At 41.2% G+C, this 21,860-nt stretch overlaps 1 protein-coding gene across 4 annotated transcripts in view; it reads left to right on the top strand.

The window, feature by feature from the left end:
* The first annotated feature begins 373 nt into the window (after positions 1-373).
* Positions 374-21,860, top strand: part of MLLT10 (MLLT10 histone lysine methyltransferase DOT1L cofactor) — a 123,872-nt gene continuing 102,385 nt past the window's right edge. For 2 of the 4 annotated variants that reach the window (XM_066552343.1, XM_066552335.1), the window contains exons 1-2: positions 375-613; positions 4,251-4,330. In XM_066552343.1, coding sequence (XP_066408440.1) covers positions 445-613; positions 4,251-4,330 — 249 coding nt within the window. In that variant the 5' untranslated portion in view covers positions 375-444. Of the gene's footprint in view, positions 614-4,250; positions 4,331-21,860 lie in introns of those variants that run through there. The other 2 variants (XM_066552360.1, XM_066552352.1) reach the window with 2 other exon arrangements.

Below are 21,860 nucleotides of genomic sequence, written 5' to 3'. Positions count from 1 at the left end.
CGGGCGCGGCGAAGGGCGGGCGCGCTCCCGCGCACGCTCTCTCGGAGGGGACGGCGGGGGCGCGCGCTCGGGGCGCCGCGGCGGCGCTCACGTTCCGCGGGCGGCGCGCGAACCCTCGCGAGGAGGCCCCGGGCCGAGGCCTGCCCGCCCCGCGGGCGCGCGCGTAGTGCGCCTGCGCGCCGGCGCCGCCGCCGTGCCCGCCCGCGGAGCCGCGTCCGCCTCGGGAGCCGCTGCGGCCCGACCGACACAGCCTGGCCGGTTGGTCGGGCGGGGGCGAGACGAGGCGCTCAGCCGGCGGTCATGGGTCCCGAAGCGCTGCCGCGGCGGCGGTGGCGGCGGCTGCGGCTGAGTGACTGAGGGGAGACCCCGCCGGGGGAGGGGGCAGGCGGAGGGCGAGGCGCGTGTGGCGTGCGCGGTGTTGACGACGGTGTTTTTAACCCTTAGATGGTCTCCAGCGAGCCGCTGCTGCTGCCGGTGTCACTGGAGGGTGAGTTCTCCAGTAGCATGAAGGAGATGATCGGCGGCTGCTGCGTGTGCTCCGACGAGCGGGGCTGGGCCGAGAACCCGCTCGTCTACTGCGACGGGCACGGCTGCAATGTCGCAGTGCATCAAGGTGAGCGGGCAGGCGAGGGCAGCGCACCCGCTCCGGCCTTCGGCCTCGCCACTTCCTTCTCGGTGCTCCCCGGCTTCTTCCCTTGGGCCTGCTTCCTTCTCCTCCCCACCCCCCGGCCGTTTTTCCCCCCTTTTTTCCCTCCCCCTCCCAGCTCCTTCTTTTTACCCATGAAGCCTGTTTGCCTGTTTCTAAGGCCACGTGCTTTCTGGTTTGACTTGCTCTGTCATCTTCTCTCCTTCCCGTCTGTCTTTTCCTTCACGTGAAACTTAGTATAGTGTGTTCTCCTGCATTAAGCCTGTGAGAAAGGAAGAACTCCCCTGTCCATTTTTTTACCCTTTCCTCTTCTCCTGCATGTTTTTTGTGTCTGTGCTCCCCAGCGTGCCTCTGCACCCTGTAACAACCTCAGCTGCAACGTTTCAGAGACTCTCTAAAATTGCTTTTGGTCTTTGCAGAACTTGTTACTGTACTATATTCTGCTATTTTGCTGTATTTCTTTTTTCCCCTATGCGATCCCTGTTGTCCCTGCTTTTCCCAAGTTTGAAAAATTTATTTGAGCGGCAGCCAGGAGACAGGGAGGGTTTAGGATTGGAAGAGAAGGATGCATAGGAAAGACTTAGCTGTCATGTGATTTCATCTCTGCCTTTCCTTGAATGTTATTTGGCTGATGTTTCCTGGTAGATGAAGAGACTTCCTGTTGTGGTTCTGCAAGGGGAGGGTGCTGTTTGGAATGGCTGATGCTGGATTTGTTTGGCTTAGTGGAGGCTGGTTGGTTGGTTTCCAGCTCAGTTCAGGAGCTGGCATGTGTGATTGTTTTTTTTCTGTCAGTGAGTTGACCCTTCGTGTGAGAGCAGAGGAAGAGACAATTCTGCTGCTTACATTGTAAGAAAGGAAGCCATCATAACTTTTCCTTTATGGTAGCAGAAGTAAGGAATAAGATGGTAGTTTTTCTGTACCAACTCCTGAGCAGTCATGAGAACTCAGTGACTGCCTTTTTGGCTACTTACAGGTGGTGGACAAATTGGAGGAGACAGAAAATCCTAAATCCAATTCATTAATCTGAATGCCTAGTGCATGTGAAAATGCTACTAATGTGTGTCTCATGCTTAGTCTTAAATTGTGCTGAAGATGATGTAATATAGTAGTTGGTTGTTCCAAGTATGTGTCCCCTTGTGATTTGACAAATAGTGAGAAATAGTTGTAATTTAAGGAGATATACAAAATAATTAAGTTATTTTTGTTAACATTAGATTGAACACAGAAGGGACCTGACAGGATCTCTGAAGTTAATCTGGTTTTGAATTGCTTTCCTGTCATCTTAAGAGCTGAGTAATGTTAACCAGTAGGTTGACTGCACTTGTGGGATCTTAGGATCATGAAGAAGAACACTAAAACATGACTACTTCTAGAAGTCATAGCTGAAACAGCTATTCCTTTTGCATTATCTTGGACATCTTCCTTTGTATCTAGAACCTTGCTGATATTTTCAGTGAAAGAATTGGATGATAGCAGCAGTCGGACCTGAAATAGCAGGAACAAAAGTCAGTTATAGAAAGTATTCCTAATATAGAGAAACACACTTCAGCAGGTACAGGAAAATGAATTTTTTTTGTTAAAGTCATATCCAACCCTAAGTTGGAATCTGTCAGGAAGTATGCAAAATACTGCTTAGTCTAAATCCAGAAGCTGTTACAGAGATCTTAAGAAAAGAAGAACTCTGTGTTTTGATTTACTGTACCATTGATGCTTTACATTTTGGATTTGATACATCATGTGAACAAAGGTGGTAGAGGAGGCATGTCCACTCCTCTCTGCAGTAAATGTAGTAGTCCTCGTGGTCAAAGCTGGTGGTCTGTATTTGAAGTACAAACAGCAGTATTATCCATAAAGCTTTATTAACTGCTATAATAATTATAATTATTCTTAGTTCTGAGGAAGCTTCAATTGTGAAGTCATTGGCAAGTTATGAAGGACAAGATCTCTTCATGTGTTTAAAGAAGCTTTCCATAGTAGTGGAAGTATAAACAAAACTCTGAAAATGGTATCACTGTATATCAGAGCATGATTGGGTGATGGACTCTTCTAGGCTCCAGGTGTGCTCTGTTACCCTGGCAGATACAGAAATACTTCCCTTCAACTTTGGTCGTTGCGCAGCCCATGTTGCCTTTGGATCTACTTGCCAGCCTTGTTTCTGAGTTGCATTTTATACTTGTTTCCTATTCTGCACTGTCACTTGCTAACCTGAATGTATGATTGCACATTTAAAATCTCCCTCTCAATATCTAAAGAGAAATTCAGAGTCCCCCCATCCGTGGTTATTATAGATACAACGAGAACAATTTTTTTTTTCTCATGTTAAAGAATTTTGTTGTACAGTAGAAAGGGCTTACCAGAATAGTTTGGCCTGTAGATACTTGAATAAAGTATTTGAAAATCCGACAATGGGTCTTAATATGATTACATTTATGTATATAATAGGAAATGATTTCATTGACTTTCCTTCATGAAAATGAAGGTATATTAGCCAGATGTTTTTATATTACTATTGCATTACTATTTTTCATCTCTGAGCTATCACAAAATCAATATATTTGTATAGCGTAACTACAAGTTACTAATTTAATCTCAGCTTTCTTCATAACTTTAAATTAATCATATTTTTTTCTACTTACACAGTTAAACCTGATTCTTGTATTTAAGTAACATACGATTGTTGAGAATTGAGTCTGACTTACCTTTAATACTTTGGGATTATCTTTGAGCAAAATGTTTGGCTTTTTGGTTCTTTGTTATTTGCTACACCCATACAAATAAGAGTATACTCACAGCACTTGTATTCTTTTGTTTTCATTCCCTCTATAGTTCTTAAGGTTGCTTGATGTGTGCATTTCAAGCATGAGCAGTATTACCAAATTGCTAAACTCTTTTTTTCTGTGGAATTTTGTAGCAAACTCTTGGGGTTGCTCTTACATACTGTAAAAATATAGATGACTGTCTTGCAGATAAATCTTCTTGTCTGAAAATCTCTCTCCTAAGGATTTATGTTGTAGCCTGGCTCAAGTTGCAACTGATCCAAGTCCTGATGCTGAGTTCAGTTTGTATTTACATCCCTGTTAATTTTTTGGGGTAAAAAAGCAAACTTTGTTCAGTTCACTGTGGATTGTCTGCTTAAGACCAGTTCATGTTCTTACAAGAGTAAGAAAACTGTATAGTAAGTGTATGAATAAGTGCCTTAGGAAGAGCTCAGGTTTGTTAGGTACTTTTAGTGTTCTCATAAAAAAATCCCTCATAACAAGCATCCAACATTTACAGTGAAGTGTCTCACCTGTTTTGCAGTAAATAAATAGCAAAACAGGTCGCATGAAATGTTGCTGCTTTTGAATGGTTGTGTTACTTTTCAAGTGAATGTGTTCTTTTTTCATTGAACAAATCCTGCATAATTTTTAAAATCTAAGCTTGTTGTACTTAGTTTCTTGTAATTTTGTGATAGGATTTAATGTGCAATGTATAGCTGTCAATTTGGCTTTCTTGATAATTAAAATTATGTGAGATCAGCTAATAGTAAGCTTCTTTTAGAACATATTAATAATATTGTTGTGCTGTTTATGTTTGCTGAAATGTTTTGTCTTGTTCAAAACAGCTTGCTATGGAATTGTTCAAGTACCCACTGGACCATGGTTTTGCAGAAAGTGTGAATCTCAGGAAAGAGCAGCCAGAGTGGTATGTGTTTTGTTTATTAAGTAATGCTAGTTACAATCCTTGTGTGGATAGTATTTACCCAAGTGTTACAGTAATAGCAGAAGAGAACTTTGCTTTCTGTTGTAATTCCTCTAAATGCTTTTCAGAAAGACTACTATTCTTCTTATTTTTTTAAAGTGGAAATATGTAACTGTCTCTGAAATATTCTGACAGTGTCAGGTTGTGGGGTTTTTATTTTTTAGGTGTTGGGGGTTTTTTAGTTAATTTGGTTGGTTGGTGTTAATCCTTTTTTTTGGTTCATGGTGTAGGTTTTGGTTAATTTTGTCAGTTTAACACTTACATAGCTAGGTACAGGAAGTAAATAAAATCTATATCCAGTTTTCTTTTACAGCAACCTTAATTGCCAGTTAAAAGCTTCAGTCTAGGAACACTCCCAGGAAGAAGTGTTGTTAATTTCAAAAACTAATGCTTACTTGGATTGTGATACTTAGAATTAAAGAAGTATTTTCTTTCTGCTTTTTCTGGTTCTTTTATGGTAGATATTGGGGATTCAGATAATGCTTTTCTTTTTTTTTACCATGGTTACATGAGGTTTTGTTTTGGTCAGACTTGTATGTTTGTTAGATGAAACAGGGTGATGTCAGGCAATTTTAGAAAAAGAGAATCCCATTTCTCCCTACTTGGCACTTCTTAGTTTGTCTTCCAACAAAAGATAAACTGAAAGAGGTGAGTATTTAGAAAGACTAAGCTTTCCTTTGCCTCTGAAAAAAAAATTCATTGGAAGAGAAGGTGGTGCAGCATCTTAGAGCAGTGTGTAAACTGTTTCTAATGTTCATATCTAAAAACAAATGAGGAGTCAGAGACCAAATTTTCAGTTACTGTCAGTGACTATCAGTGTGTTTACATGACCTGTTTGCTGTACCTATTTCCTTTTCTAATATAAAGTGCTATAGCAGTGGTGGTGAGACTTACTGTTGAATGAATTTTTGGCACGGGTCTAAAGAATCTCATTCATCTGTTTTTTCCCACTTTTTGCCACTAATGTGTTTATGATGCCAAGGGTAATTGAGACTGACTTAGTTCTTCCAAAGCAGACCTGTTGGTGGGAGCAAGAAGGGATTGCTTTTTGTATGCCCTTCAAGTATTTGTCAATAGAAAATCAAAACCCTTTCTAAAGAAAGGCTATTTCTTTTCATGGGGAGACCATCAGCTGTGTGAAGTTTAAAGGGTAGCATTTTTTAGTGTTGCTGAGTTTGATGTGTACAGGTTGATAGCAAAGTTAAAAATACAGAGGAGAGAGCTGGTGACTGCAAGAGGATTTTCCAAGAGTACCATAGGGAATCCTTGTGATTTGGTATGTAGTTAAACCTGGCTTCTTGTGACATGAGGAGTGTAAGAGAGCTGTCCAGAGTTCTATAATAAACAGTGTCTCTCTGCATTATGATAATTTCTTGAGTTTACCAAGAGAATAGCTTTGATGGACTACTTTACTTGCTGTTTGAAGTGGAGAAGGAGCAGTGCTAGCTGAATTTTCTGCCTGGTGTATTCTGTTCTTGTTTCCACCAACCAGTGTCTGTTTAGTTCAACAGGTTGATTACTGATTTTGTTTTGAAAAAAGAAATTCCATTTGTAATGTAGTGTAGGTTTAAATGGTTCTCAGGTGAAACCGAATGCATGTGAGTTAGCTGAAGTTTTAACAGCTATTTATATGTTAGTGAGTAAGAAACATGGTGGCTCTTTCTGAGGTGTCTTGGAGCAGCTCTTTACATTCAGAAACTAAACTCAAGCCCTGACCTCACTATGGAAACTGGAGCTTTACAGTAAGCAGTTTACCAGACCCAAAAGTTTTAACACACTTGCTTAGAAAAGCAAACATCCTTACCATCACCGTATGAGACTGAATTTTAGTTTTTCTCGTGGCCTTCTTGCCTATAAACAAAACCAGAATTAAATTAACCATATTACATTGACTATGCTTCTGCTTGCTTACTTTTAATCTTTAAAGAGACCTCAGTATTGTGCTTAAGGCATATTTTTCCATGCTGATGCTGTCTGTGTTGTGTGTTTTCAGGGTGTGTTTCTTGGTTGTTTTTCTTTTTTAAGCTTCAGTTGCTGGGCAAATATATTCATTCTGATAAGCAGCTGTATTTAATTGCTCACACTAAAATTAGTCTTGCTTTAACAATGAAGAGAAGTGGACTAAGTCAGGATAATGCAAGTTGGTGGGTCACCAGAGAAGTTCACTTAACCGCAGACTGGGACAGGTGGCTTCCCATGTACTATGAAGTGTTATGCACCAATGTGTACTGGTTCCTTTTCTTTTGTGTGCTGCTTCTAGGCTGATATGTGCTGGGTAGGAGCCAAAGTAGTGGCTGGTTGACTTCTATGTTTTTGTTGGTCAGCTGGGAGCCAGTGTCCTGGCTGCTGAATGGTCAGTTACTAGCTGGAAAGCACTGCTCCATGCCAGACAAGTCATACTGAGTTTTGGTTCCAGCAGGGTCATGTTTTTCTTTGTGTGTGAGAGAAAGTGTGCCTTTTCATAAACCTGAACTGTTTGGGTAATGGATATATTGAGGTGGCTGGAATTTCTTTGGCTTACTTTTTAATCATGCTTGTGTAGTACATAATTGAAGGTTGTAATCCCAGTACACACTTTTTACATCACTGTGTAAGTTTTTAACTATTGCTTGAAAAATCTTAAGTTTTCTTTAAGTCAGCTCATTTATCTTAGCTGACCTATGGTGAGCTTGAAATTCAAGTCTCTTCAAAATGGGTGCCGACTGCTCCCAGCTTTGCCTGTGTCAGCACCAGCTGCTACTACCCTGCATAGTGGGCCCTTTTGGTGTCTTCAGATGTACCTGAACTTCTGAGTCAAAAAGCAGGGCAAGTACATATTGATGTAGAAAAAAATAATTTTGAGGTCTGTGTGAGGTTGTATATATATATGGACTGCTACATAAGGGACTTTGGGTCCTGGCTTAAGAAATTGGATGGTGCATGTGTGTTGTCCAAGGGCTGATAATTCGGGTACCCAAAGAAAGAGCTAAGCTTAGGATTTGTAGCACAACTGTTGTTTCAAAAGACTTTTTAGCCCATAATCCTGTTATGTGTCAAACATCTTCCTTGATGATCTTATGTGAAGAGTAATTTAAATACAGTATATAGTGAGGTAAAAATAGATAATGTATTTATGGTTTACTACCAGCTATTAATTACTCTTCATACTCATCACAAAGCTGTAGTAATCTGTGTGATAGAGGCAGGAGTTCACCATTTGTGCAGATAGCTTGGTCAGGCTTTTTAGTTATGTGTAGGTCCTGTTCTTCTGAATCCAGCTTGATTCAGAGAGACCAGGAGGTCTCTGTACTGAATTTAAGTTTTTCTTAAGAATTCCAGGAAGCTTTACTACCTCAAAGTGTAGCTCAGGTGCTAAATGTGAGGTTGGATTGCTTGCGCTGCAGGAGAATCACTCTGCTGTTGATCTGTTTCATGGGAATTTGAATATTTTAGGGCTGTCCTTGCATCTGGAAGAATCAGTTTGGACTTGGTACAAATTAATGTCATAACAGTGGTGTTTTCTTTGCTTGGCATTTCTGTGTTTTTTGGTTGTTTTTGGTGGGGTGGTTTATGAAGTTAAATGCAGTCGTGGTCCAGAACTGAGTCAGCACATTTGTGTGACACTACAGCTTGTCTAGTAAGCCACCTGGGTTTTAGTCCTGGGAAATGTGCTGAGGGGGCTCTGACTCCCTGTGGAGCTAGCCACATAAAGACTTGAGATAGCATCCATCTGGATCACAGCTCAGTCTGGCTGGAGTCTCTGTGCTTGCACATGTGTTTCTTGGAACTTGGTGTGGAGACAGAAAGAGACTTTCTCTGTCTTTGAATTTTAATTTTTTTAAAAAATTGTTAATATAATAAGAGTTGGAGCTCTCTCCAAATTATATTTAAAAAAAATGTTTCATCACATTCATCTACAAGTTTTTTTTGTAGAGCTGCTCATAAGAATTGTTTGATGTATCCATATTTTCACTCCTCACCCCCAGCATTTATGTAGTGTAAAAATAAGCATAGGTGCAGTATTACTTGCCTTTGACCTAAACAGAAAAAGGCAAAGAAGGAGGAACTAGGAGTGCAGCCTTTCAGTATGCAGATATGTTTGTGATCAGAGCTCCAATACCTCTGGCTGAACAGGCTGCCTGCAGGGGAGTGGGATCTGTATTTATTAATGCCTGTATCTGTAAACTAGAATGAATGTTGATAAATATGGTCACAGTACAGGTGAATGAAACTTTATTAACCTTATTTTAGAAGAAGAAGACTTTTTTTTTTTTTTTCAATTTGAATTACTTTTTCAATTTGAAAACTTACCACAGCCCCCTAATAAGGACTAATATACTGTGTAGTTTCTTTGAAGATATCCCTTGAAATAATTCTTAAAGAAATGTTGAAATGAATGTTTCTTTAATGTGTATCCATATTTTTCCTTAAAGGGTACTTTAGGTAAGAATATTACTACAGCTACTTTAAGAATATTGTAACAAATATTACTAGAAGAACTGCTTTAGTTTTGAGCACACTACAGAAAAATTGATCTGTGTGCTTTTGTTATTTGTCTGGCTTTTATGAATGACTGTGCGGTCTAGAAGGCATTGAATATTAGTTTGTAGCTGGCTATCTTGAATCAAAAGCCTGCCTAAGGATACTTAGGGAGAACATATTGTATTGGGTTTGTGGGACAAGGTTTTGTTACTAAGGGGGCTACAGGAGGGATTTCTTTGAGAAGCTGCCAGAAACATCCCGTGTCTGATGAAGCCAGTGCCTGCCCAGCTCGAAGACAGACCTGCTGCTGGCCAAGGCTGAGCCAATCAGCAGCTGTGGCAGTGCCCCTGAGATAACATATTTAAGAACAGATAAAAAACCCTGCTGAATAGAAACTGCAGCTGGAGAGAGGAGTGAGAATGTGTGAGAGAGACGAATCTGCAGACACCAAGGTCGGTGAAGAAGGAGGGGGAGGAGGTGCTCCAGGTGCTGGAACAGTGATTCCCTTGCAGCTGGTGGTGAAGACTGTGGGAAGGCAGGCTGAACCCCTGAAGTTCATGGAAGCCAGCCAGGGAGCAGAAACCCACCTGCAGCCTGTGGAGGACCCCATGCTGGAGCAGGTAGATGCACCTGAAGAGGGTTGTGACCCCATGGGAAGCCCATGCTAGAGCAGGGTCCTGGCAGGACTTCAGTAGAGAGAGGCCCAGGCTGGAGCAGGTTTGCTGGCAGGACTTGGGACCTGTTGGGGTTCTGTACTGGAGCAGTCTTCCCATGGGACTGCTCCCCAGGGAAGGGGGGACATGCTGGAGCAGCTTATGAAGAAATGGAGCCTGTGAGAAAGAGGTTGGAGAAGTTGGTGGAGGACTGTCTCCTGTGGGAGGGACCCCATGCTAGAACTGGGGAAGAGTGAGGATTTCTGCCCCTGAGAAGGAAGAGGAAACAGCATGTGATGAGCTTACCACAGCCCCCATTCCTCTGTGCTGTTGGGTGAGAGGAGGTAGTGGAAATGGGGAGTGAAGTTGAGCCTAGGAAGAATGGAAGGGTGGGGAGAAGGTATTTTAAGATTCAGTTTTTATTTTCTCATTACCCTACTCTGACTTGCTTGGTAATAGGTTAATTTTTCCCCCAACTTGAATTTGCTTTACCTGTGATTTCTCTCTGTCTTTATGTTGACCTAGGTGCCTTTTTTTCAATTTCTGTCCCCTGTCCTGCTGAGGAGGGGAGTGACAGAGAGTGTTGGTGAGCACCTGTTATCCAGCCAGGTTCAACTCACTATGGTGTGTCTTAGTGCCACAGATGGAGCATAAGGAAGTATGGATAAGGAGAATAACTGGGGAGGTACCAGGCAAAACTTGGACTGAACAGAATTAGGGACAAAAGTGGAATGATTGTGGAAACTTTGTGTTGTTCTGATTGTGGTGAAGGGGAAAATTTTTATTTTGTAGTACTATTGATTGAGTGATGTGTGTTTCTTGTCCATTACATATATAGGTGAGTGTTGTTTGCTTTGCATTTCATGAGTCCAAGAAAATACTCTTTCCTGTTTTGTTGGTGTATGTAATGAATACAGACCTAAAACCTTGTTGCAACTTAAAAGATGACAGAATTGTTTAGCATTACAGTGGCTGGTCTTCAAGGTTAGGAGTACAAGAAGTGCAGAAGGTGCTGCAGAAGTGCAGTGTACTTTCTGTGTACTTCACCAACGTATCAAAGTGGGAGTATAAGTGCCACTTCTGATTGTACTTCCTTCATGCTTTTTTGTTTTCTTCCTTTTTTTGTGTGTGTGCTGTATTTTTCCCTGCTTGTATGTGTACTTGTTACTTGGTTTGTAAATACACAGATGACTTCATAAACTTATCTGAAACACTTTCCTACAGCAGAGAAAAGGTCTGCTACTTTTGATTAGCTAGTTTACTGAAATGTACATGTAATTTGTGCAGTAGTTTATAATTACATTATGCAAATCATGGTTACATAGAGTATTCAGGCTTTAAAACAGTGTTGCATCACTCAAGTACTACTTGATCGAAAATTTTTTAGCATAGATGTCAATATAACAGGTACTTCAGTAAATAGTCTAAAGGTTCTTTGGCAAAATTACTAACCAAAGTGAGGCTAGAACAAAACATTTTCCCTTACAGGAATTGCATAATCCTTATGCAAAAATGTTTTATGAATGTTTGTTTCATTGTATTCACTGGCAGAAGAAGTCTCTAAAGTAAGCAAGGAGTTCCTCAGCTTGTGAGAAGCCTTGCTTAGAATTGATGCTAACATTTTATAGCTGGGAATTTTTAGGATAAAGCTGTGATGTTGCAGAAGAACACTGAAATGAACCATTGCATGTTGTATTTTCTTAATGTAGATTGAATTGGGTTAGTTGCATACTTTCAGGCTGATTAAAAAAATTGAATATTTAGTTGGATGTGCAGCCAAATGTGAGAGGTGTTTCTCATAGCCTTCTGATGCTTTATCTTGAAGATCAGTGTGTGAAACTAAAACTTTATATATGTTTATAATTTGGATTTTTGCAACATCTAGCAGGACTTACTAATCTTGAATAAATGGTAGGAGATTTATGGTTTTGGACTTCCAAAGTTGGAGTAGCCAGACCATGCTACACCTTGTGTGTCATCACTATGTTACATTGTACTGTACATTATCTCTCTTCCATACAGTGAGTGAAAATATGACTAAGTATGACCTGTAGTACTTACTGAGTGGATGGTCTTTAAGAATGCTGATTTGCATGTTGAGTGCTTCTAATCTTCTTGTCATATTCTACAAATTTATTATCAGTAGTAGATGTTTTTGACAGAGCTAACCGAATCTGCATATATTTTAATATGATGCCTTGATAAAAAGATCTAACTTGAGTCTCTTTAATTTATCCAGGTATAAACCCCAAAATGCTTCAGGTAGTCAGTCTGTTTTTCTTTTACCTGTCAACTGTCTGCTTTAAGAAAAAGTTCTTTCTTTCTCCTGGGACAGATGACTGAATAGAGATGGGGCAGAGATTTGGCAAATTTGTCAGCATCGAGAAATGGTTATTTGAAGATGAAGATGACTTAATTTCTTAAGTTGTCAAGTTGTAGAACATAGCACTTTGGAAGAGAAGTGCTGACAGCAGGCATTCGTTTGCTCTATTAGTGATGTCAGCCAGTTGGGGATTCTTGGATGTGGCAGAAGATGCTTCGATTCCTGTTGGTTCTCCATTGTGGTTTATGAACACTGGAGTCTGGTGTGAATCACAGTGAAACATCGCAACTTTAATTTGTCTCTTTTTGGATATTTGAAAAATTATGTAGTTAGCTCCTTGCTGACTTCTGCTTCAAATCCTGCCATGGTTGTAAGCTATCATTTATAGAGTAATTTAGATCAAAATAGTGAAGGTGGGTATATTGTGAGTTTATAAGGTTTCTGTAGGGTTTATAAGGTCTGAAGATACTGTAGGTTGAGAATATTGATAAAGTGTATTGCTATCCCACTGTAGTTTAGAAACTGATAAAGAAGTGTGGGTTTGGTTTTGTAGATAGAAGTCTCTTTGGCTGGGCCATGTGTTCCTAAAGCAGCTCATCCTTTTTGCTGTACTGAGCAGGGGAAAAAGGAACTTCTGACTCTGGCAAGTATTACAAAGCATAGATATTGAAATAGAAAGAAACTCTAATGGGAATTTTCATAGTACTTAATTGGTTTTAAAGGAAAAGCACAAAAGCAATGATCAGTAAAATATCAGAATAAAAACATTTGGTATGAATAGATAGCCTAAGTTTGGTGTGAGTAGAGGTTCAGTAATTTTCAACAGCTGCTGGAAATGCTTGTGAGTTTTACTGGACTTTCTGGAGACTTCAAGGGCTGAGATGTTGATCTTTCCTGGTTATTCTTTGTATGTTGGCAGTAGTGATCTTGCTTCATTGAAGATGGCTTGAAGCAGGGAATAGAAACATGAGATGTCACTGCTGAGGGTGGGGGTAAGCTGTTGCCTGCAGATGTAGATGTGGTCAGTCTGGTGCATATCCTGTTGCTGGGTCTGTTCTGTGCTGGCTGCCTGTAAATTCACATCTATTGATAGAATTTATGTGAAGATCTAAATTTCCAGATGAAGTGTCTTGGCAGCACTGTACTGGTTTGCGCTACTCGGCAAGTTGTCCATGGGTTTTTCTTTTGTTGTCTAGTCTTGCAAAAAGCTCTTCCTTTGTAGGCTTTAAGATACTTGTTTTTCTGTAGATAGTCTCTGATTAGCTGAATTTGAGTTAGGTTTTCTAATAATTATAGTCTACTTGTCTGTGGTTCTCGATTTCAAATAGCACACTTTCACTGAAGTGTCTTTAGAATATGGTATCTCGTTATAGACAGAGCTGTGTTTATATTGGTTGTTCAGTACCATATTTTTCTGAATCTGACACAAATTACCCCAAAATTTCCCAGGCTTATTTGGGGGAAAAGAGAATTTTTTCTGTCTTCAATGTTTTCATTCCAATGTACGTGTTGTTGTATTTCTACTTGAATTTTTTTTTCCTATTGAAGAAAACACACTAGGGTAAGAGGAACATAGAAAGTATAAAAGGAAATTAGAAAATATAGGATTCTTTCCCCTGGAGGAAATGAAATACTAATTTCAGATCCTATAGGGGAGAAGGAAAATAAATAACAAGAACATTTTGAGCTTAGAAGATAATTTTTCATTGAAAGACTTGAATGAACTTCAAATAGTTATGTATAGGTTAGATGAAGTATGTACAGCATTGGCATAACTGAAACTCTGGATGTGATTTTTAATAAACTTATTGCTCAGAGTGGTTTTCTAAGTAGTCTTTTTCTCAGAATATTTACGTTTTTGACAGTAATAGGTATGTGTCTGCCAGCATTAAATTGTTTTGCTTTAACTAAAATAACTACCCATATCAAGATCTTTACCCTTCTAAACCAGTTTTAAAATCAATATTAAGATATTATGATTATTATTGTTATCATTATTATTACTACTACTACTAATATGATGGTATTATTTGAAGTAGTAGTATTTAAGACTACCTAGCATATTTGAAGTCTGAAGGATTGGGAAAGATCATCTTACATATAATAAACAATATTATGGCTGACTTCTACAGGTGTCTTTTTCTGGTAACACCCAAGAGTGAGACAAACTGTTACAGAATACTGGTGAAGGCAGGTGAAGCTGTACCACAGAACTTGGGTTATGAGTATCTGGACACAGTCAGTTGTGCTGCAAGCTTCTGCAACTACTGATAGGTGGGAATCAGGGCTGCTGAGAGCATCATGGGCTGCCAGTTGGAAATGCATCAATTAGAAACTGATCTTCTGATCAGCTGCTTTGCTTTCTTGTAAATCTGTCCATGTGCCTTGGGAAAGTGTGTTGAGTTAGTGCATTTTGTTATGCACAGAAATACCTAGTAGCATGGAATGCTATAAAATAGATGTATTTGAAACAAATTCAGAAGTAAAGCAATAAAAGGCTTGGCAATTGACTCTTTCCTCCTAGGTTAATTTAAAAAAGTCATAAGAATTTGAAGGATTCAAATTAGAATCATCTAATGGTTAAGGTTGGAAAAAAATTCTGTGATGATTGAATCCAGCTGTTAACTCAGCACCACTGTATTCACCACTAAACTGTGTCTCTAAGTGCCACATCCACATGCCTTTTGAATACCTCAGGGATGGTGATTTTGCCACTTCCTGGGCAGCCTGTTCCAATCAGCCTGATCACCTTTTCAGGATTTTTCCTAATTCCAATCTAAACCCCCTCTGGTGCAACTTGAGGGAATTTCCTCTTGTCCTGTCATTTGTTAGCTGGGAGAAGAGACTGGCATTCACCTTGCTACACCCTTTTTCAAGAGAGCACAGAGATGTGGAGTTGTAGATAAGCTATTCCCTGAGCCTTCTCCAGGCTAAACAACCCCATCTCACTCAGCTGCTCCTCATCAGACTTTTGCTCCAGACCCTTCCCCAGTTCCATTGCCCTTCTCTGGACTCTCTCCAGCACCTCAATGCCCTTCTTGTAGTGAGGGGCACAGAACTGAACCCGGATTTGAGGTGTGGCCTCACCAGTGCCAAGTACAGGGGATGGATGATCTCTGCCCTGGTCCTGCTGCCACTCCATTGCTGAGCCAGGCCAGGATGCCATTGGCCTCTTGGCCACCTGGGCACTCTGTGGCTCATGTTCAGCTGCTGTTGAGCAGCACCCCCAGCACCTTTCCCTCCAGGCATCTTTGCAGCCACTCTGCTCCAGGCTGTAGCTGCAGGGGTTGTTGTGAGCAAGGGCAGGAGCAGGCCCAGGCACTCGGCCTTGTTGGACCTCAGAGCTCTGGGCTCTCCCCATCAGTGCAGCCTGTGCAGATGCCCCTGCAGAGCCTTCCTGCCCTCCAGCAGCTCAACACTGCCACCCAGCTCGCTGGGTCTGCAGGCTGCCTGAGGGTGCCCTGGATCCCCTGATGTGGGTCATTGATGAAGACATTGAACAGAGCTGTGCCAGCACTGAGCCCTGGGCAGCACTGCTGGCTGCAATTCCATTCACCAGCAGCCTCTGGGCCCGGCCGTGCCAACAGCTTCACACCCATCCCACGGAGCCCCAGCCAAGCCATGAGCAGCCAGTTCCTGCAGGAGATGCTGTGGGCAGTGGTGGCCAAGGCTTTCCTGAAGTCCAGGTAGGCACATCCACAGCCTTTCACCCATCCACTAAGTGAGTCACTTTGTCAAAAAAGGAGATCAGGTTGGTCAGTCAGGACCTGCCCACGCTGGCTGGGACTGATTTCCCTGGTTGTTCAGCATATGCCCTGTGATGAAACTCAAGGTGATCTGCTTCATGACCTCCCCAGCAGTGAGGTCAGGATGATAGTCCTGCAATTCCCTGGATCTTCCTTTCAGCCTTCCTTGTACATAGGTGTTTCAGTTGCTAATCTCCAGTCAACTGAGACCTCCCTGGTTAGCCAGGGCTGCTGGTAAATGTTTGAAAGTGAGTTGTCAAGCTCTTCTGCCAGCTCCCTCAGTAGCCTTGGGTGGATCCCATCCAGCCCCATAGACTTGTGGCTGTCTCAGTGGCATGGCAGGTCACTGACACTTTTCCTCCTAGATTCTGGGGACTCCATTCTGTTCTCTGCTTCTGTCTTCCAGCTCATGTTTTCACTAAAATATGAACTAAAATTGCAACAAGTGGATTTAACTATTCTTCTGTTTGTTTAATGGTTAACAGGAGCAGCAAAATAAAATGTTTTGTCTGATAACTTTTAACTCCTGTTGATGAAAAAAATTGAAAGAGGTTGAGTGTCGGATTTTTAGAACTGTTATGTTGATTGTATGTAACTCGCTATTTTTGTAATTTGTAACTTCATGGATCATGCATTGTAATCTCATGGAGTTGTTTCTTTCAGTTAAATACTGTTGGGGTTTGGGGTTTTGGTTTTTTTTTTTTCCTCCTGTTGTCAAGCAGTATGAAACAGTAATTCTGTGATCAAAATGTACTTTGGAGAATAAAAATGGTTCTGGTAGTGTGTCATGCTGGGTATATGCACCTTGACAGGGAATTCAAGCTTCCAAACACAACATTTTGCATATGTGGCTGATGCCTGTTGAAAATCTTGAAATACATGAATGTCAGGGAAATATCAAAACAAACTTGAGCAAGAAATCTTCCTGCATTACTACCAACATAAAATTAGTCTGTTTCAAGTGTATGCTTTCTTTCCTTCTGTCCTTCCTTCCGTCCTTTTTAAAGTAAGGCCTTCAGTTGGACTTCCACTCTGATTTGTAGCCAGTGTAGATAATGCCACCTCCCAGATAAGGTATTTATACCCTTTATATCCTTTCCTGACCACCTGTCCGTGTTCCTGTTACATTTGTTGTGTAGTCTTCCTGTTGTGTAGTCTTCCTGTTACTGGTTGTGTAGTCTTCTGGAAAGGTGGCTCAAAGAAATTATCTGACTGAAAAAAAAAAAAATTATGTTGCTGGCTAGGATTTCCATATAGTCCATTGAATGCTTTTCCCAGAGCAAGGAAGACAGTAGCAAGGACACAGCAGGGGATGGTCAGTGATCTTCTTCTGGCAGCACAGTGCAATTATGCTACCTTAAAGTGAGCCTGTAGTAAAGTCAGCTGGAACTGCAGCTTGGTGTCTTGGCTGGCTTTAAGGAACTGTGGTCTGTTTAATCTGCTGTAGATCTTGTGTTATTTAGGTTAACAGGTCACATTGAAAGAAACGTTTTATTGCCTCATTGCAATGCTGGGAATTCAGTCCTGCAGGATTTTACTTGGTTGACAGTCATTATTCAGGTGAATGGTTCCAATGGCCTAGCTTGGGCCACAATTCAGTAAATTATGTGCACAAGAATTCTTTGACCTTTATTTTCTTATAACAAGAGACAGCATATAATGGGTGTCTGCAGATGATGCTTTATGAATGTGCTCCAAATTTTCAGAACCCTGAGGGAAGAACAATGTTATATTCCTATTACTATTTTTCTTCTCTCCTGCATGTATAGTCTTGTCCCCATCTCTCTTTTATCTTCCCTATTTACTGTTGCCTTTTTCTCTTTCCCTTAATTTCAACATGAATAAGGTAGTCTCTTGGATTGAACCAGTTTCTCTGTGCCTTTCCAGTTGAAAAATTGGTAGAGCTAGGTTACCAAAAAGACTTGAAAAATGATATTTGTATAATGTTACCTAATGCTGGTTAAGGTAGCTCTTAGTCCTGGTTAAAATGGAAAAGCATATTTATCTAGAATAGAGGAAGAGCACTTTATACCACAATGCGGTGGAGCCAAGTTGGACTGTAACTGATTCAGTATGGGAAGCTGGAATTATTTAGCTCCTTGTTTTACTTTGGTCTTCCATTCTTGCAACTTTTTTCTGATGGATATCTTTAGTGGACACCTCTGTGTTTTGTTTTTTTTTTTTTTTTTTTTTTTTTTTTTTTAATTATTTCAGTTTTTTATTTCTTCTTGATTATTTTTCCTTTTTAATAACGTTGAGGGGATAAAAAGTTTCTTTTTCTGCATGGATCTTGCACGCTTCTGATTTTAGTTCTCTGCTGGGTGATGTTTTAAAGACTGGACTCCTCAGGAGGCAGTGGTTTTTTCATCAGACCCAGGCAATCTCAGTTTGCCTGAATGCTAAAGTATAGGATCAGTCTTTGTTTACTTAATTAAGTTGCTGTTTATGTAGCTCAGAAGTGAGTTGTGACAGTCATGCTGTCAGACTCTTCCAGCTTCACAGCTCTGAGATTGGTTTCACTTTAGTCCTCTACAGGAGACCTCATAGTCTAAAGCCATTCCTGCTGAGAGTTCACCCCAATTCTGCATGGACAGAACTTAGTCTCTTCCACTGAAGAGCTGCAAAAATGAGATGTCCTTACACTCTCTAAGGACAGGAAGGAAAAGGATGATGTCATTTTCTACAACTTCATTGTGTTCCTTCAGCCAGTATTTGTCTCTTCAGTCTCTTCAGATCTAATTCAGCTGCCTGTACCTACAGCACCACGTGTGCTGCTGCATCTCCCTGTGTTAGACTGGTGCCCTTTAGCGCACCAAAGGACATGGTTATTCTCTAGGGTCACAATCAGCCTCTGTAGTGTTCACATTTGTGCTGCTTAACCTGATGTTTATCTGAATTGTTGATCAGTCTTGCAGCTTGCCTTATTTGTGCTGTGGTGTCTTGTAGATGTTGTATCTGCCCCTGCTACCTACTCCCTCTGCCCTGCACAGCTGGTTTAGAAGTTCCCCACAGTGTTTCTGAATGCTCAGACAATAAGTCTGTGTCATAAATCTTTGCCAGAGATAAGACTTATAACACACAACTGGAGAAAAGAGCTGTGTCATGGTCGTGTGCTCAAATATTAGAGACCGTCTGTATGGATCATCAGATTATTCTATATATTGTGTTGCGTCATCAACATGCATGATAAAAGGATCAAAATATTATTCCATCCATTTTAGAGCTAGTAATAAAGTGTTAGTTTAAAGAAAAAAAAAATTCTCTGCTAGTTACTTGTCTCAAGGCAAGAGATTCACTGTTTCCCACCTGGCAAAGCTCCTGGTTTTACTACATGGTGTGTATTGAAACTTGGCAGAGTGGAAATGGGTGACAGAATCTGAGAGTGTGGAGGCTGGGAAGGAGTTAGGTTCCTGATGCAGAGAAAGGCAATAGAAGGGCTTGGGGTAGCTATGTGCCCTGTTAGCTTACTAGGGTGCTACTTTATTGCAGATTGTAGCCAGATTTCATGGCACCAGATGTGCTCTGTGTCGTCGAACTGCAAATATCTCTGCAGAGTTACCAGCTCTCAGCACCATGAGAGATGAGTGTGATTCTGCACTCAAGTTTTGCGCTCAAGTTTTCTTCCACTGTCAAAACTTCCACCTCCACTTCAGTTTTCTGTCTTGCATCTTCTCTGACTGGTTGCAGCCAGGACTGCAGAGGATTAATGAGGGACCTGAGTCCTTGCAGACAAAGACAAATAAATCAGATGAAGCTGATGAGACTGAATGGAGCACGCTTAACTCTTCGGCATAAAGGACTGGCTCAAGTCATTGCATCTTAGTGTCCTGTGATCATTTTGATTTATTTTGTGGTAAAGTTTACTAATTCTTTAATTCCTGGTGCTGCAGTGCTGTGGCTCCCTGCCTTCAGTTTTCCTCATGCAACTGTTTGTGGAATTGTACTTAAATTGCATCACTGATATGAAATGAATTTAAAAGGTTAAAAAGTTTATTTCATTCTATTTCACTGATCTGTTCTAAGTGGCAGCCCAGCAGATAGTTGTGTCAGTAGCTGAGGGAGTGGTGGAGGGAGAAATTAATGAGGGCGAGGTGAAAGGGAGAAGAGAACCTCCTAAACTGGTTTTGCCACTACTGAAAATATATGTCAGACTTCCATAGGCTTGCAGAGGTGGGGCAAGGCAGAATCTGTTAACAGCTTCTCTTCTCTCAGTTATATCATCTCCTCTCATTGGCTTTAAGCTACCAGCTTGCAGCTTTGGATTGGGAACCAACTTTATTGCACTGTGACCATCAATGCATACCAGGCTTCTTTCTTTAGGAATCTAGTTCAGTGTATGAGAAATTCACTGAAATGAAACTGTTGTTACTGTGTGTCTCTCAGCACTTCAGTATTTAATATTTGGAGAGCTGAAGTGTTAAGATACAGCTCACAAATATACTGAATATGTAGGATTTTGTTTAAAATGAACTGAGCAGTTCATTTCAGTGTCTTGACTAAAAAAAAAAAAACAAGAAGAAGTAATGATCCAAGTCTGCAGGCAACTTGCAGAATGATTAAGATGTTTTCAGCCACTTTTGTATCTAAATTTCACATAGACTAATGCTGACTTTCAATAAATTGCTGATCATTTTTGTGAGAGTGTGAGAGATGAGTGAAGCAAAAGACAAAAGGCTACAATCCTAAAGATTCTTCTTTCCATGTGCAGCTCTCGTACCAGTGCACTGAGAAAAAATAAGTTTTTTTCTATTTTATCCTCTATGAAAGCCTCTTTGCTCTAATACAATTTTTTTACAGGTTAAGAAAGATAGTATTGCAAATTTCTTACAGGTTAAGACAGTCCTCAAGATATACTTTAGCCATATGAATTTCAGGAATGGAATTTCTAGTTCCTCAAATAAGTTTGCACAATCTGTTTCTGAGGTACTACTAGCATCATAGGCTCCTTTATCTGCTGTCAGCTGGTAATGGAAAATAGCTCTGTTCAGGGAACAGTGAGAGCAGGTGTCCCATTCTGTTTGAAGAATATGGTGTTAAGTTTGCATCTGATGATCTTGATTTGCTTAGATTATTAGGTTTCTATGCTCTGAGTTGTCCCTAATCTGGAAAAATATAAAGGTTATAATATGGTCATTCCTAGGTTTAGGATCCCCTATAGTGGTGTTCCTGTGCTTGTAATGTGGAGCACTTGGAGTGTGGGTCAAATCTAGTAATTTCTGTCACCTCTTTGCATGCTCTAGGACACAAAGGTAAACATGATATTAGGAGCTTGATAGGAGGCAGTGATAGCAGAAAAACTGTTCTGTTGTGATCCTGGTGTATGTTGGAAGAATATTACATCATAGGTGACTTTGACCCAGGACTAGAAGGGACACTATCCAAGTTTACAAGTGATAAAAAACTCGCAGGAGCTGTTGAATCCCTTGGAGGCAGGGAGACCCTGCAGAGAGAACTTAATAAATTAGAGGACTGGGCAGTCAATAACAGTATGAAGTTTAAGAAGGGCAAATGCCAAACTCTGCACCTGGGATGGGGCAACCCTGGGTGTACAGCCAGACTGGGCAATGAGAGTCTGGAGAGCCAGCCCTGTGGAGAGGGACCTGGGGGTCCTGGTCCGTGGCAAGTTAAACCTGAGCCAGCAGTGCCCTGGCAGCCAGGAGGGCCAACCCTGTCCTGGGGGGCATCAGGCACAGCATGGCCAGCAGGGCAAGGGAGGGAGGGCATTGTCCTGCTCTGCTCTGCACTGGGGCGGCCTCACCTCAAGTGCTGGGGGCAGTTCTTGGTGTCACAATATAAAAAGACATTTAACTGTTAGAGTGCCCAAAGGAGGGCCATGAGGATGGTGAAGGGCATTGAGGGGAAGCTGTGTGAGGAGCAGCAGAGGTCTCTTGGGTTGTTCACCTTGGAGGAGACTAAGGGAGAACATGATTGGAGTCTACAACTTCCTCAGGAGGGGAAGAGGAGGGTCAGGCACTGATCTCTTCTTTGTGGTGACCAGTGACAGGACCTGAAGGAATGGCCTGAGGTTGTGTCAGGGGAGGTTTAGGTTGGATATTAGATAAATGTTCTTCACCTTGAGTGTCGTTGCACACTTAATAGGCTCCCCAGGGAAGTGGTCACAGCTCCAGGAGTGCTGACAGAGTTCCAGAAGCATTTGTACAATACTCTCAGGCACATTGGGGCAACTCTTGGGGTGGTGATGTGCAGGGTTAAGAGTTGGGCCTCGATAAACCTTGTGGGTCCCTTACAACTCAGCTTATTCTGTCATTTTGTGATCAAACTGCTTATTT

The sequence above is a fragment of the Molothrus aeneus genome, chromosome 1, assembly GCF_037042795.1.
Source record: "Molothrus aeneus isolate 106 chromosome 1, BPBGC_Maene_1.0, whole genome shotgun sequence".
Classification (NCBI taxonomy): Eukaryota; Metazoa; Chordata; class Aves; order Passeriformes; family Icteridae; genus Molothrus; species Molothrus aeneus.
The sequence above is the reverse complement of the archived record's forward strand: the minus strand, read 5'-3'. Positions and strand labels throughout refer to the sequence as shown.